The following is a 16,805-nucleotide window of genomic DNA, read 5'->3' on the forward strand; positions in this document are numbered from 1 at the left end:
AGTACAGTACAGTACAGTCAATTTAAGTTTAGTGTAATACAGTACAGTACTGTACATGTTACTACCTTAATGTTAATCATGTCAGACTAGCCAAAGTGCAGTGCCTCTCTCCACCCACCAAGGCTCCGCAATCATATAGGAAAGTAAGTGTCCTGGAGTGTTCAGTTGTTATTATGTTTTTAAAGGGTAATATCTAATGAAGGGAAGTGTACAGATGAGGTGTGTGTGTGTAAGATAGGTGTAAATATGGAGGAGAAAGTAGAGATGTCTAATAAATGTTAAAGAAGAGGTATTGCATGAACCAACCTTCTGGAAAACATGTAACAACACACAAGTGAACATACTGGACGTGGCATGTTGTATGTTTTACCTTGATAAGAGATGAGTTTATCTTGGGCCACTGCAGGATGAGTGAAGGAAGTGGGTGAACTTTTGACAGTTTCTCTAATGCATCTTTGTTGGTCGGTCCACTCAGTCTACTTCCCTGACCTCGCCTTCCTGTGTCACAATAAAAAGTGAGTTAGTGAAATACTGTACAGGCATCTCTCAAGGTACAGAAGCTTGAGTAATAGAAATTAACATTAAAGGAACTAATAAATATATGGAATAATCTTTGAGAAACAGAAAAAACTTCCATTAGTTACTGGGACACCGCACAGTACAGTACTGGTATTGGTTTGCTCAGATCCCATGAAGAATCTCCACCCCAACTTATTACACCTAAAGATTAACCACCTTAATGCTATTTGTGGGGATGAGGTTAGGTTAGGTTAGCATTTGGGTGGTTAATCTTTAGGTGAAATAAACTAGGGTGGAGATTCATCAGGTGATCCCACTATTACAAGGTGCAGTAAACTTGGTGGTGGTGGGGGGGGGGAACCTTTCAGTCTTATACTGTGTTTTCCTTTTAATTTGTATACAGTTAACCATCACTTTACGCGGTCCCACATTCCGCGTTTCCACGTTTACGCGGTGCCTTGCCAGAACCTAACGTGCTCACATTACGCGGTACGTGAACCCCATTACGCGGAGAGTGTCCGGCGCGACGCTATTTTTAGATTCGCCCCACCCGCCACCCGCCCGCCTGCCTGCCTGCCTCTCCCTCCTCCTCCCTCCGCTTGGGCAAGCGGTGCGGTAAGGTTGCGCAGTGTGTGTCTTTGTTGCGTTATCACTGACGTCATATGACGTATCAGACCTGTGATTGGCCATGCATCCCTACCCCCCTCTGCTGCTAGCTGTAATTGGCTTAAAGTATTATGACGTGTCCACCCTGGGGAGGGAGGGAGGGAGGAAAGATGATCCTTGACCTAGCCGCGCCAGTTTCATCCCTCCACGCCAGACCGTGTAAACGTGCATCCATTGTTCTCTAAAATGGCTTCCGCCAGACCACCACCCCCAGAGAGAAACCTTTCCTTACCTGGACCCAGCAGCACTAAGCCAAAAAAAACACGACGTTCCTTAAGCTACGAGGTGAAGTATACCATCATCCAAGAGTTGGAGAAAGGAACAAGGCAGGTTGATTTGGCGCGCCAGCATGGTGTGAATGAATCTACGATTCGAACAATAAAGAAGGATGCAGCCAAGATAAAGGAGCACATGAAGATCAAAAAGTCTACAGGTGCTTCTATGATCAAGTATTTTCACAACCAGGTGCTTCTCAAGACAGAAAAATTACTTGTGAGGTACTTGGTGCGTCAGGCGCGACGGAACATGGCGGTCGACACGCGCTCTGTTAAGGACTACGCACGTGAACTGTACATCGCAGTGGCACGAAAGATGGGAATTACAGAGCCCAAACCCTTTAATGCTTCCTCTGGGTGGTTACAGAGGTTTAAGATCCGTAACAAGATCACCAATATAAACATTGGTGGTGAAGAAGCGAGTGCTGACCGTGCTGCGGCTAGGGAATTTCCTCCGTTTTTACGTGAGACGTGAGATTATGGAGGAAGGACAGTACAGTGACGACCAGGTGTTTAACATGGAAGAATCTGGTCTTTTCTGGAAAAAGCTACCTTCCAAGTCCTTCGTTGTAAAGAATGCCAGGAAGATTCGGGGCCGGAAGATGCAGAAGGAACGCATCACCGTCCTGTTTACCACCAATGCCTCCGGTACCTGTAAGCTCAAGTTATCGGTGATCCACACAGCACGCAAGCCGCACGCCTGCAAAACCATGGACATGACCAAGCTAAATGTCCACTGGCTGACCGCACGTAAGGCGTGGATGTTCTCTACACTGTCCCTCTCCTGGTTTGATGACTGCTTTGTTCCCGATGTAAAGAAATTCTGTGAGCGACAGAATGTGCCATTCAAGATTTTGTTGCTGCTGGACAACGCACCAGGACACTCGCCCCTACTGTTAGATCGTCACCCCAACGTAAAAGTGGTCTTCCTTCCTCCCAACACTACGTCTATATTACAGCCCATGGACCAAGAGTTAATCTGTAATGTAAAAGCTGCATTCTCAACAAAAAAATTCCAGCTCCTGAATGACTACACCAACACCAGGGAAGAGTTGCGTAACCTGAGTGACACCACCACCGATAGCAAGAGCGAAGAAGATGAGGATCAACAGTTGGCACAGCAAAAAATACTGTTCAAACAATTCTGGAGAGTATTTAACATCAAGAAAGCTGTGGACTTCTTGGTGGAGTCATGGGATCAGCTGTCTATTGCTACAATTCGTCACGCATGGAGACATGTGTTGCATGGAATACCAGGTGAGAGGAGGAGTCAATCTGTGACTGGTGAGGTTCAGACTGTTGCAGTAGCAGTGGACCTTGCCAGAGAAGTTGTGCAGACTGTTACAGTTCCAGGCTTCTCCGAGACCACCAACGACGACATCCTGGAGGTGATCAGAGATCCTGAAGTGACTGCCGACGAGATGTTGGAAGAAGATCACGTCAGTGAAGAGGAGGAAGATGGTGCGTCAAAACACAGTTTAACTCATAGTGATATTAAGGGTGCCATGGAGTGTGCAGAGAAAATGAAGTCCTTCCTTTCCCGCGACAATGACGATGACCGCTATGAAGTCTTCCATACCCGGCTGGTGCAGGCTATGGAGCCATACATCAAGGTGTATCACGACAACATAAACACCAGCCGTCAAAAAAGCATAACCGAGTTCTTCGCCCGCAACCCACCACAGCCAGCCCAAGCCAGTGATAGTGACAGTGAAGATGACTGAGGGATTTGTCAGGGAAGCCCTGACAACTGTAAGTGACAATGATGGTGATTCACCTGAGGGCCAGTAATCTGCCCTCTGCCTCGGAACCAGCCTCCATCCCCGTATGCCGACCCATCTCTTCTACTAACGTAAGTGTTCCACATAACTTTTAGTTTTTCTAACCTAACCTTTATTTTTCCTATGTTAACCTTTATTTTTCCTAACCTAACCTCTTCTATATTACTTGTTTTTTCATACCATCATAAAGTTAAGATAAAATTTTTACTACAACATAGTTGTGTGTCGTCAAAAAGTGGAGTTTGGGGGTCGGCCCGGACTCTATTTCAATTAATCCCATATGTTATGTTATTCACTTTACGCGTTCCTCACTTTACGCGGGAACCTGTGGGTTACATTAACCGTGTAAAGTGAGGGTTAACTGTACATGTTAAAAGTTTTATAAGGTAAGATTAAAATTTAAAGACCACAATATTTTGTGCACAGCAAAGTTAGCCACAGATCTGTAATGTGCAGTTAAGGGTCCAGGAATTTTGGGTGTATGTCCCATACTGTACTGTACCTTAAATTTCCCATTGAAATACATAGAATGATTTAACATGATTCAACACCTCCCACACCTGCTGTGCTGATAGTGAAGTGAAAGAATTAAACATTAAACTTTGACATGACTATCACAGATTCATATCATTCTTGATGGCAATCTTTTTTTTTAAGAAAAAGCAATACTGTACGAGTATTATAAGTAATTAAGATGAAACACTTTCAAATATTATTGGTAAAGGTGGAGGAGACAGTTACCACCAGAAGTAACTTATGGATCTGAACCAAAATTCCTGGAGATACTATTTGCATGACACTGAAAACGAAAATGGAAGCAAGAATATACCGAACCTGTTAGAACCTGACCAAACCTTATCTAACATCCTAACCTGTGGACACTTTCAGCAGATGCCAGAAAGAAGTTGGAAGCCTTTTAAAAGTGGTGTTATAGGAGAATGCTAAGAAAAGGCTACACTGAGAGACAAACAAATGAAGAAGTACTAAGATTAGCAAGAACTTCAAGAGAAATACTTGAAATGTACAGAAAGACAAAAATGAGAAACTTGGTCATATAATGAGGGATGAGGGAATAACAACAAATATTAATGGGCAAAGTTGAGGAGAGGAGGGTGAAGGCAGAGACTGGGATGGATGAAATAAATTAATTACTGGGTTCCCAGAGAGATACATAACCTCAGAGGTTTGGTAAAAACAGCCCAAGAACATCTAGAGTGGAGGAGTCCTCCGCTCTAAATAATATTGAAAAATGAATATCTCGGTTATCCTTAATTTCCGGCGGAAATATCATAGAAGAATAAGGTCTTAGAATTGTCTAAGTATTACGAAAAACATATTAATAACAGCGACAGAAAGACCGGTGCATAACTTAAATTTCACCCCCAATTTTCACTGATTATATTAGAGAATATTGTATTATGTTGAGGAAAAATATTAAAATGGGTGAAGTCATAAGGTAACCTGACCTGACCTATATCTTAACTCGCCTATATCTAGAAAACTAAGCATTAGCACAAAGTCAATAGAAGGAGAAGCATAATGAGTGAACAAAACTGTGGTATAACAGCAGTTTGGGTCTCGAGTTGACCAATGTGTTTTACTGAATGTTTGGGACACTTCTTTTGTAAGGTATCCCTCGCAAATTACTGAAATATACCTGAATCATCATAGAAGAAACGTGTCTTAAACTTGTGTGAACACATTGGTCAACTACTAGGGGTCTTGTCCATAACTGCAGTTTACCAAAACTCACTGACGGTCACCAGCTTTATTAACTTAGTTACAAGAATTAAACTAAGCCCATACCTGCACCACACACAGGTAACGTGTTCACCTGTAACAGGTAAAGGTCACAGCTTCACTAATTGGTTTGTTTACTAATATTCTGTTTCTCAGCGGCGCAGTTCCTTTACCTTTATCGCATTTTACCCTCTAACAACGTCATTTAATGGCCTATATATTATGCTATAATTTATTTAACCTTGTCATACTGTCGTATATAAATATATATACAGTGGCGTAGCTAGAGTGTGTGCCGCCCGGGGCGCCCCGTGCCCCCACAAAAAATACATATTGCACAGTGACTCACTCGTCTTGTCACGATGGAGACTTGTGCAGAACTGAAGTGAATTGCTTGTAACTGGTGGATTGGTCGGCTGTACATGAACTGATATGACCCGAGACTGCATGGTTTTGCAGCTACTGGAGACGTTAATCCTTCCCTTTGTATCGGCGGCAAGTTAATCCTCGTCGTGTCTGACCTAACACCTGACCCACACCACATGAGCTCACTGGCGTACTTGTTTGAAGTTGTTTCCTTAATCCTCAACAGGTTACAGGTTGTGTGTGTGGCGGGGGGCCTCATAGCAAGGGTGTAGCTCATGACGTGGCCGTGATGATGTGGGTCAGGTGTTAGGTCAGACACGACAAGGATTAACTTGCCGCCGATACAAAGGGATGGATTAACGTCTCCAGTAGCTGCAGATATGGGTGATGAGCAGACCCAAAAGTGCCGCCCGGGGCGACCGCCCCTAGCTACGCTAGTGTATATACAGCTGTGTTAAAAACGTTTATGCATTAAGGAACATCTTTCTTATCTATCCTCGACCTCGGGCTGAACCCAGGAGGTGGTGGGGAGAAGTGCTGTCCACACTGGCCAGAGTCTAGACAAGTATGAATAACTGTACCAGGACTGGGAGGTGGTGGGGAGAAGTGCTGTCCACAATGGCCAGAGTCTAGACAAGTATGAATAACTGTACCAGGACTGGGAGGTGGTGGGGAGAAGTGCTGTCCACAATGGCCAGAGTCTAGACAAGTATGAATAACTGTACCAGGACTGCACTCTAGCCAAGTGACAAGTTTGCCAACTCAAATTATGTGAAAATGAATTTACCAATCTTATACCTTTGAACATTAAAGTTCCCAAACACATCAGTTATAGGGTTTATTATGGCCAATGTATACTGTACATCACGTATGAGGAGTGTAGCTGTCTGTTCACAATTATGTTGCCGCTGGTGCCCCAAATACCCTTCTCATTAGAAAGCTGATCTTAGTCATGTTTTACCATTATCCTCTTCACTACTGATCGGCTCGTTAGCCGCTTGGGCGGTCGCTCACGTCTCTGATACGTACTGTTGGCAAGTACTGGTCATGTACCGGCTCCACATGTACCTGAACCTGCTCCAGTGTTGGTCAAGTCTGGTCTTGAAAGAACTTGTGGGGTAACGGGTTATTGGGTTCACACTCAGGATGGGATGGAGAGATGAAACTCACAATGTGCTCTGTGTATACATGTTGTATTGGATGTACAGTGCAGCTTGGTGCTGGGAAGGCAGCATGGTTACAAGCGTGATGTAGAGAGAGCTGGTTGGTGAGGATGCTCAGAGGAGGACCAGCTTGTGGGTCGCCATGCTCGCCGGCGGGAGCGAGAACCGCCAGGCAGGAGGAGGAGGAGGAGGTGTTGCTGGCTGGTTGGTGTAGGTAGAAAAGAGGGTGGTCACCACGAGGTCAGGTCTTATATAGCGGAGGTAGGTGTGGCTTAATAGTTGACCTCCGTCATGTAAGGCGGCGCTGGTTGACCTAGACCACGAGGCATACACTGGGGAATTCGCAGGGTCGGCTACTCAGCGACAAACAGCGTTTGTAGGGGAGGTATCCACTACAGTACTCCCCCCTTCCCTCCAGGCAGTGTAGGAAACTTGTTGTCTGCAGGGTTGCATGGCACATGTGAAGCAGAACGGGCGGTGCATGCCACAAGTGAGCCATAACGGCGAGGGAGTGGATGAGCCTGCCGCTAGAGGAGACAACTGTCTAGATACACAATATCTGTGGGAGTAGAGAGGGAGAAAAAGGGTGTGTGAAGGCGATGAATGTTGTGCTTCCCTCACGGCAGGTACAGAGTCGTCAGATGCGCCTGCTGGGGTGTGTGGGCCTGGGTCAGGAGCAGGGGCTGCGTCAGCAGGAGCGGAGGAGAGTCCGTGACAGCAGCTGGGTCCACGACAGCAGCAGGGTGCAGGACAGTAGCAGGGGGTTCCTGAGGGAGAAAAGAGGGGTGTGTGGGTCCACGTCAGGAGCAGGGGCCGCGTCAGAAGGAGCGGCAGGGGGTACTGCTAGGCCGGGACGGCGTCTGAGGCAGGACGGGAGTGTTGGGGTCGGTAGGACGTGGTGCTTGGGGCAGGAAGAGGAGCGGCTGTCTGCTTAGAGTAGCAGAGCTGCTCTAGGGTGTCTAACCTGCGGTGTAGAGACAGTAGCTGTGGAGCCGATGAGAGCTGCCTCTGCGTGGGTAAGCCAGTCTTCCATGTTGCTTGAAGACTGGGAGAGTGATCGGTTTCTCCTCCATCCTGTGTGAGTGTGAATGTCCGGGGGTCACCATTTGTGGGGTTATGTGACATGTTGTTCACACTCAGGATGGGATGGAGAAAGGAAACTCACGATGTGCTCTCTGTATACATATTGTATTGGATGTACAGTGCAGCTTGGTGCTGGGAAGTGGCAGCGTGGTTACAAGTGTGATGTAGAGAGAGCTGGTTGGTAAGGATGCTCAGAGGAGGACCAGCTTGTGGGTCGCCATGCTCGCCGGCGGGAGCGAGAACCGCCAGGCAGGAGGAGGAGGAGGAGGTGTTGCTGGCTGGTTGGTGTAGGTAGAAAAGAGGGTGGTCACCAGGAGGTCAGGTCTTATATAGCGGAGGTAGGTGTGGCTTAATAGTTGACCTCCGTCATGTAAGGCGGCGCTGGTTGACCTAGACCACGAATGCATACACTGGGGAATTCGCGGGGTCGACTACTCAGCGACAAACAGCGTTTGTAGGGGAGGTATCCACTACAACCCTTCTGATTAGAAAGCTGATCTTAGTCATGTTTTTACTTTTACTTTACCATTATCCTCTTCACCACTGATCGGCTAGTTAGCCGCTTGGCCAGTCGGTCACGTCTCTGATACGCACTGTTGGCAAGTACTGGGCATGTACCGGCTCCACATGTATCTGAACCTGCTCCAGTGTTGGTCAAGTCTGGTCTTGAAACAGCTCACATTCGGTGCCATCACAACACTCTCTGGTACATTGTTCCAAGAGTTCACAACTCTCACCCCGAAAAAGTTCGCCTTCACAGTTTTCTGGACTTGTGGCTTCTTCAACCTTGACTGCTAACACTCCCTCTAGTGCCCTGCCAGTTCATATCCCTAATACTGTGCTGTAATTACAAAGTTTGTTGCGAGATACTCTGGCCACAGTCCAATAACTCACTATTATTTTCAATGACTATTAATTTCCTTTTGTTAAGATTAGATTTAAACCAGACAAGAGACACAATGCCAAGAGCCTGCAGTTGTTCACACAGAAATGATCCACTGTGCTGAAGGCTGTTTGTAAGTCTAACGTTACCATTCCTGTGTAAGTTCCCTGAACTATTTGGGTCATATATGGCCAGTGAGATGGATCATGCTGGTGTAAGAGCCCCTAAAGCCTGGCTGGTATACTGTACAAAATATTAGAAGCTTTGCACCTCAACATACACTGCTGTATGGTTTTAGATACAATAGACAGGTTACTAACTGGCCTGTAATAACCTACATCAGGCCTGTCACATTTCTTATAGATAGGTTTTACTCTGACACACTTAGAGTAATCTCATATGGTACAGTATTGGTGCTAATGGAGAGATTAATTAGATGTGTTATTGGTGCCTTCAATATAGTGGCACCGTCCCTCTAAACCCTGGTAGGGATGCTCTCAAAATCTTCTGTTACAGTTCAATGGTCTGGAGTGATTCATTTCTTTCTGTAGTGGGATTTAAGAACATTTGAATAAACACTGTAATTATTTAAGGTTACCTGAAGTTTATTGACTAAAGATGAGGCAACTGTTGCATAAAAGAAATTAAAATAGTTTGCAACATTAGATAAATCGAGACAGAGCTCAACATCAATATTTAACACTAGGATGGAATGTTCTCGGTGGTGCTGTGTCCAAAGGTTCTTAGTTGCCTCCACAGCTTTTAGGAATTATTATTATTTTATTTTTCTCACGTTTATTATTTATATATTCTTATTTCACTCACTATTTATCCCTCTGTACTGTTTCTTATCTACTAAATTCATTGTGTGATCCGTCTTCATGTCTGTCTCTTATAATGTTATGAGTGAGTTGATCTCTGTGTCTGGTGTATTCTATTATCTCACAAGTCATCTAAGGATCAGTCCCAGCCTTTATTCTTATCTGCTTTTACTGTGCTACGGCAGCTACGCCACCAAGAACATCAAGGTTCATGGTAAGTCAGTGTATATATTACTTACCACACTTGACTTACACCACTGTGTCCCTTAATCCACCCCACATAATTATGGGAGAGGTTTCTGGACCCCTTAATCCACCCAACATAAATATGGGAGATAAATAAAGATGACAGACAGATAAATATTACTCTCATACATATAAGTCAATCTTAATGGAACTATGTTTCATCCTAATATTTTCATGTGAATAATAAAACAAAATTATAATAAACATTTTATTAACAATATTGGTATAAAAATTACATTAACCTTTGAACAATTTATCTTACTTTCATATACTGTATATTTTAAATGACAGCATCTTATAATTCTTCCATTAGTGAGAAGCCAAGTATATATTTGATCATTTAATGTTTTTTTTTAAAGATAATATTACATATATTATGTGTAGACTACATCCTTGACCACCAAAGGGTCAAGACGTACCTGGCGCTCCTCTCGGAGCAGCCAGGTCAACTGTTATGTTGGCCCATACCAACTCCCTCCCCTGAACCCTCCTCCCCACCGGAATATCAACAAGTTCTCGCCAGAAGTTACAATTTCATTTAGGAAAGGAATGGAACCAGTGTTAAACAGAGGTGAACAGTGGTGAACAGTGCTTAAGTCAGTGAGAACAACTCAACAGTAACAGTCATACCCAAGTTAACCTTCACACAGTGAGGTCCCAGGTACCCAGTGATAACGGCCCGTGAGACCCAACAAGAACCAGCGATGTGTTAATCCGTCTACGATAGGAAGGCCTGGGACCACACCTCACTCATATAACACCATCTGTGAGGGAATTACTACACCACGTGATGCCCCTCATAACACCATCTGTGAGGGAGTTACTACACCACATCAAGTCCCTCATAACACCATCTGTGAGGGAATTACTACACCATGTGAGGTCCCTCATAACACCATCTGTGAGGGAATTACTACACCACGTGAGGCCCCTCATAACACCATATGTGAGGGAATTACTACACCACGTCAGGTCCCTCATAACACCATCTGTGAGGGAATTCGTACACCACGTGATGCCCCTCATAACACCATCTGTGAGGGAGTTACTACACCACGTGAGGCCCCTCGTAACACCATCTATGAGGGAATTACTACACGTCTGTGAGGGAATTACTACACGTGAGGCCCCTCATAACACCATCTGTGAGGGAATTACTACACCACGTCAGGTCCCTCCTAACACCATCTGGGAGAGAGTTACTACACTACGTGTTTGCTGTTCAACACCTACATTAATCTGAATGTTCACTGTATGTTCCTTTACCTATCTCTAATGAAGGCTTTTGTTAAACCACCAATGTATGTAATAAGTCATTTATGTCCAATGTATATTTTCAGCCTTCGGGCTGCAGAACTTTTTCAATAAACCGTTAATTATTATTATTATTATTATTATTACAAGATAATGACCCACAAACCCTGCCTGGCGACAACACTGAACCTGTGTCTTATGGGTTTGTAGTTGACAGCACTAACAAGTAACCCATGAGGCCTATTACAGTTGTCAGTGCATGTCAAGTGTTCACGGGGACCAGTGCGGGAAGACAAAGGATAGTCACCAACTCCTGCTTTCTATACTTGGTACAATTATTATTTACAAGGTAGATTCACAGGATAGATCCACACAGACCTAAACTCAACTGAGTTGTGTGAAGCAGCGAGACACACAGGTCTGGTCTACAGTGAGTCCTCCCGGTTCTCTCTACCTTCATTCCCTCCTCAACTCTCCCACCAAGCATTGTGGGTAATAACATCACAGTTACATTAATTCACAAATTATTAATGAGACAATTACAAGAAGTTACAATAAAAGACAATTAAGTATATACCTCAAACTACTTCAATTAACAGTAACATATAAGTTAATAATTGGAGTAACATCACAAGACCCCAAGTTTGGAACACCTTGTACAAGAAGCCAACTTCACACCCAACCACCATTATGTATTATATACAACAACTCACTATATACAACAAATTACACAGATTAGCATAACATGAATGTATGTTATACATTACCATAAGAACATACATTACATATTACACAGAGCCCTTGGGATGTACCTAGTAGCATCTGACAGTAGAGAACATCACAGTTGGTAATGTACAGTACATGTTAGTACATCACAGTTGGTAATGTACAGTACATGTTAGTACATCGGAGTTGGTAATGTACAGTACATGTTAGTACATCACAGTTGGTAATGTACTGTACATCTTAGTACATCACAGTTGTTAATGGACAGTACATGTTAGTACATCACAGTTGGTAATGTACAGTACATGTTAGTACATCACAGTTGGTAATGTACTGTACATCTTAGTACATCACAGTTGTTAATGGACAGTATATGTTAGTACAGTACATCACAGTTGGTAATGTACTGTACATCTTAGTACATCACAGTTGTTAATGTACAGTACAGGTTGGTACAATACACAACTGACAACAGGACATGACTAAGTCAACAACATCACCTGACTTGACCAAGCCAAATCAACATGGCTGGGTCTACATGTGACCATTACATGTTAACAAAATTATTGTACAAGTTCTACTAGACTCATAGGATACCACTCAACTAACACAAGTTTATTTTTCTAACATATTCTATCATGTCATGGTAAAGAAATTTACATCTTAAGAGCAGATAATTATAACTTGTGTTTAATATCTATAAAAGTGGCATTTGTCACTTGTCTTTATTTCTGCTACATTCATAGAGTTTGTTCAAGTGGTTTTATATTGATGTATATCACTGTATTCAAGTTTATGAGTCACATTTACCTTCTGTTAAAGTCATTCAAACATTTATTGAATTCTGTTACTTTCATGCACAAGTTTATGACATTTGAGATGACCCTTCTGGGAGAAACATTTCCCACATTCCTCACATTTGAACTCTTTTATGCCACTGTGTCCAAGAATGTGTCTCCTGAGATGACTCTTCTGGGAGAAACATTTCCCACATTCCTCACATTTGAACTTCTTTATGCCACTGTGTCCAAGAATGTGGTCTTTGAGAGTACTCTTCCGGGAGAAACATTTCCCACATTCCTCACATTTGAACTTCTTTATGCCACTGTGTCCAAGAATGTGGCTCCTGAGATGACTCTTCTGGGAGAAACATTTCCCACATTCCTCACATTTGAACTTCTTTATGCCACTGTGTCCAATAATGTGTGTCCTGAGATAATTCTTACTTGTAAAACATTTCCCACATTCCTCACATTTAAACTCCTTTATACCACTGTGTCCAAGAATGTGAGTCTTGAGATAACTCTTACTTGTAAAACATTTCCCACATTCCTCACATTTAAACTTCTTTATGCCACTGTGTCCAATAATGTGTGTCCTGAGATAACTCTTACTTGTAAAACATTTCCCACATTCCTCACATTTAAACTCCTTTATACCACTGTGTCCAAGAATGTGAGTCTTGAGATAACTCTTCTGCGAGAAACATTTCCCACATTCCTCACATTTAAACTTCTTTATGCCACTGTGTCCAAGAATGTGTCTCTTGAGACAACTCTTCTGCGAGAAACATTTCCCACATTCCTCACATTTAAACTTCTTTATGCCACTGTGTCCAAGAATGTGTGTTGTGAGATAACTCTTTCTTGTAAAACATTTCCCACATTCCTCACATTTAAACTCTTTTATACCACTGTGTCCAAGAATGTGTGTCTTGAGAGTACTCTTACGTGTAAAATGTTTCCCACATTCATCACATTTGAACTTTTTTACACCACTATGCACAAGTTTGTGTCTATTCAGATCACCTTTTTGTGCAAAATGTAACCCACATTCTTCACATTTGAACTTCTTGATACCACTGTGTAAGAATTTGTGTGCCTTGAGAACACTCTCTAGTGCAAAATGTTTCCCACATTCCTCACATTCAAACTTTTTAATACCACTGTGTCCAAGAATGTGTATCTTGAGAGTACCCTTTTCTGCAAAATGTTTCCCACATTCCTCACATTCAAACTTTTTTTCTTTTACTGACATTATGTAGTCTCTGGCAGGTTATATCAGCCAGGGGTAGTCTCTGGCAGGTTATATCAGCCAGGGGTAGTCTCTGGCAGGTTATATCAGCCTGGGGTAGTCTCTGGCAGGTTATATCAGCCAGGGGTAGTCTCTGGCAGGTTATATCAGCCTGGGGTAGTAGTCTCTGGCAGGTTATATCAGCCAGGGTAGTCTCTGGCAGGTTATATCAGCCTGGGGTAGTCTCTGGCAGGTTATATCAGCCTGGGGTAGTCTCTGCAGGTTATATCAGCCTGGGGTAGTCTCTGGCAGGTTATATCAGCCTGGGTAGTCTCTGGCAGTTATATCAGCCTGGGGTAGTCTCTGGCAGGTTATATCAGCCTGGGGTTAGTTTCTGGCAGCCTGGGGTAGTAGGTTATATCAGCCTGGGGTAGTCTCTGGCAGGTTATATCAGCCTGGGGTAGTCTCTGGCAGGTTATATCAGCCTGGGGTAGTCTCTGGCTGGTTATATCAGCCTGGGGTAGTCTCTGGCTGGTTATATCAGCCTGGGGTAGTCTCTGGCTGGTTATATCAGCCTGGGGTAGTCTCTGGCAGGTTATATCAGCCTGGGGTAGTCTCTGGCAGGTTATATCAGCCAGGGGTAGTCTCTGGCAGGTTACATCAACCTGGGGAAGTCTCTGGCAGGTTATATCAGCCTGGGGTAGTCTCTGGCAGGTAATTTCAGCCTGGGGTAGTCTCTGGCAGGTTATATCAGCCTGAGGTAACAATAATATACATATATTAATATATATGGGATAAACAACTCTAAACAGTTGATATTAATGTAAAACAAAAGTGTGATGTTATACTGTCATCAGCTTTGTGTTGTCTGCTGTTGTGAGTTGTGTTGTGTAGCATCACACACAATGGGACAACTTAACACAACACAACAATTTACTTTACTTACTGAAAATTAATTTACAGTCTCCAGTTGTTTAGTTAATATAGTTAAACATATTTGGGATCACCTGAAGATTGGTCCCAGCTTATTTCACCTTAAGATTAACCACTGTGATGCTATCCTAACTTAACTTACTTAACCATGACTGAACCTTACCTAACATGACCAACACAATATTGTATGGTAAAGGTGAAGGAGATGGTTAGCACCAGAAATAACTTATGAAATTGAACCAAAATTTCTGGAGATATTATTTCCAGAGACACTATTTTCATGATACTGAACACGAAAATGGAAATGAGAAACCACAGAACATAACAGCCCCTCGGCTAGGATGTTAAGTAAGGTTAGGTCAGATTTTGTTAGATTCTGCGCATTCTCATTTCCATTTTCATGTTCAGTGTCATGAAAAGAATATTTCCATAAATTTTGGTTCAATTCCAGTTAGTGTTTGAAGCCGCATAGTGTAAATTCTTGTTACACACAAATAAATATTTCTTGTTGAGTGTCAGTTCTCTGCCACATTTTGAACACTTAACATCCTGCCAACTAGTCCATGTTCACAGATGAACTCTTGTAGAAGGTCTTCATCCTCCACAAGGATAATTATCCTGTAATAAGACAATGAGCATCTGTCACAAGACGCCCTAACTATGGCATTAGGGTGTGTCACAGGAGGGAAGATCAGCTAAAACTAATGGCCCATCACTTTTTTGGTAGATTTTAGTGTATATAAACAGAAAATAATTTCAGTTTCAATATTTTGCAACGTTTTGCTAGGTAAATTTTAGCGTGAAATTTATCGAAAATCTAACGTACAGCTGCATTAGTGCATTACAATTAAATAGTGAACATTGATTTCTGACTTCATTCTTTAACAACCCAACTAACAATATTTTTTTCTGTTTCAGATTCTGATGCATTTATAAGTTGATAATATTTGCGATGGCTGCTTGTGTCAGGACGAGGAACCAAAAATCCAGCCATCTCAGTCACTATCTTGGGTCTGGGAGAGAGCTCCTGAAGTCGGAGTTGCCTACATTGAGAGATGCTTTGAGATATGGTGTTTTAATCAGGCAAATCAGTGAAAAGAACCAAAGAACTTACACAAACAAAGACATTGCCAGTGATATGACCAAAGCTGTCTTGACACAGTACACTCTGGCTAACGCTCAGTTCAAGCCTCCAGTCATAACAAGTCAGAAGAAGATTAGTGAGAGACTGCTAGCCAGTTGGGAAAAGGCAAAAGATATCTATCTTGGGAGAGGAAAACTTGCAGTTAAGGACAGCTTTGCCAAGCAACTGGACCAGTTATTTGACATAATTACTTGCAAGTGCCCAATTGTTCTCTGTCCTGAGTTTGGATGCGATCATGACTGTAAATCCGCGGCCCACATCTCCTGTATTTGCAAGCGTGAACTGAAGATTCCTGTGATCGAACTGGCATTTGTCAAAGCACAGAGAGAGAAGACTGGCAGTATAGGGGCTCTCATGATTTCTAGCCAAGATATTCCGGAGTCCAAGAGACAGGAGGCTGCCACAGAGAGACAGAAGAGGAGAAAAGTTGCCGAGGAAAAGAGACTTGAGAAGGCCCAGGGTGAGGTAAAAAAGGCCGATGATTGGAGTCAAGCTGATTCAGAGTTTAATGACTTCCCCATGGCTGATCCGAGTGCTGACCAGGAGAATGGTGACTTTGTCCCTAACCCAGAAAATAATGATCCCAAACCTTCCAGGCATAAGATTCGAAATAGGAAAGATATCCCGAGCATAGCTCTGGCCAGCATGCGACACCACACTGGTCTCAGAGAAACTGCAGAGATAGCAACAGCTGCCTGGATTGACGGTGGTTTGATAACACCTGATGATGTTCACCTGGTGATAGATCATAACAAAGTAAGGAGAGCTCAGGAGAAACTTGTCAGTAACCTAGAAGAGGAGTTTGATAAGGGATAAGAGAAAATGGAATCAATTGTTTGTTCTTTGATGGGAGAAGGGATGACACTAAAGTGTTCATGAAAGTTGGAGATTCTGACAAGTTGTTCCCTGCCATGGTGAAGGAGGAACACTACTCCTGCTGCAGTGAACCAGGAGGGAAGTATTTGTGGCATTTCACTCCAGAGAAAGATGACATCAGGAAACCAGCTGAGATCGTGGCAGATAACATTGTGAACTGGCTCAGAAAGAGGAACGTAGACCAAACCCTGCAGGCCATTGGAGGGGACAGCACCAACACGAACACAGGGTGGCAAGGGGGGGTCATACAGTGGATAGAGCGGAAGATTGGGAGGAAGCTGGTCTGGATTGTTTGTGACCTCCACACCGAGTTGCC

The 16,805-nt window shown here is 43.3% G+C and overlaps 1 protein-coding gene across 1 annotated transcript; it reads right to left on the reverse strand.

Moving 5' to 3' along the window:
- Window positions 1-11,578: 11,578 nt before the first annotated feature.
- Window positions 11,579-13,560, reverse strand: LOC121855713 (zinc finger protein 98-like). Its single transcript, XM_042350804.1, has 2 exons — window positions 12,600-13,560; window positions 11,579-11,619 (listed from the first exon to the last, which is right to left on the reverse strand). Exons 1-2 carry the CDS (start codon window positions 13,558-13,560, stop codon window positions 11,579-11,581), a joined length of 1,002 nt encoding a protein of 333 aa, XP_042206738.1.
- Between the last annotated feature and the right edge of the window lie 3,245 nt (window positions 13,561-16,805).

Source organism: Homarus americanus, unplaced genomic scaffold, assembly GCF_018991925.1.
Source record: "Homarus americanus isolate GMGI-L3 unplaced genomic scaffold, GMGI_Hamer_2.0 scaffold36753, whole genome shotgun sequence".
NCBI classification, from domain to species: Eukaryota; Metazoa; Arthropoda; class Malacostraca; order Decapoda; family Nephropidae; genus Homarus; species Homarus americanus.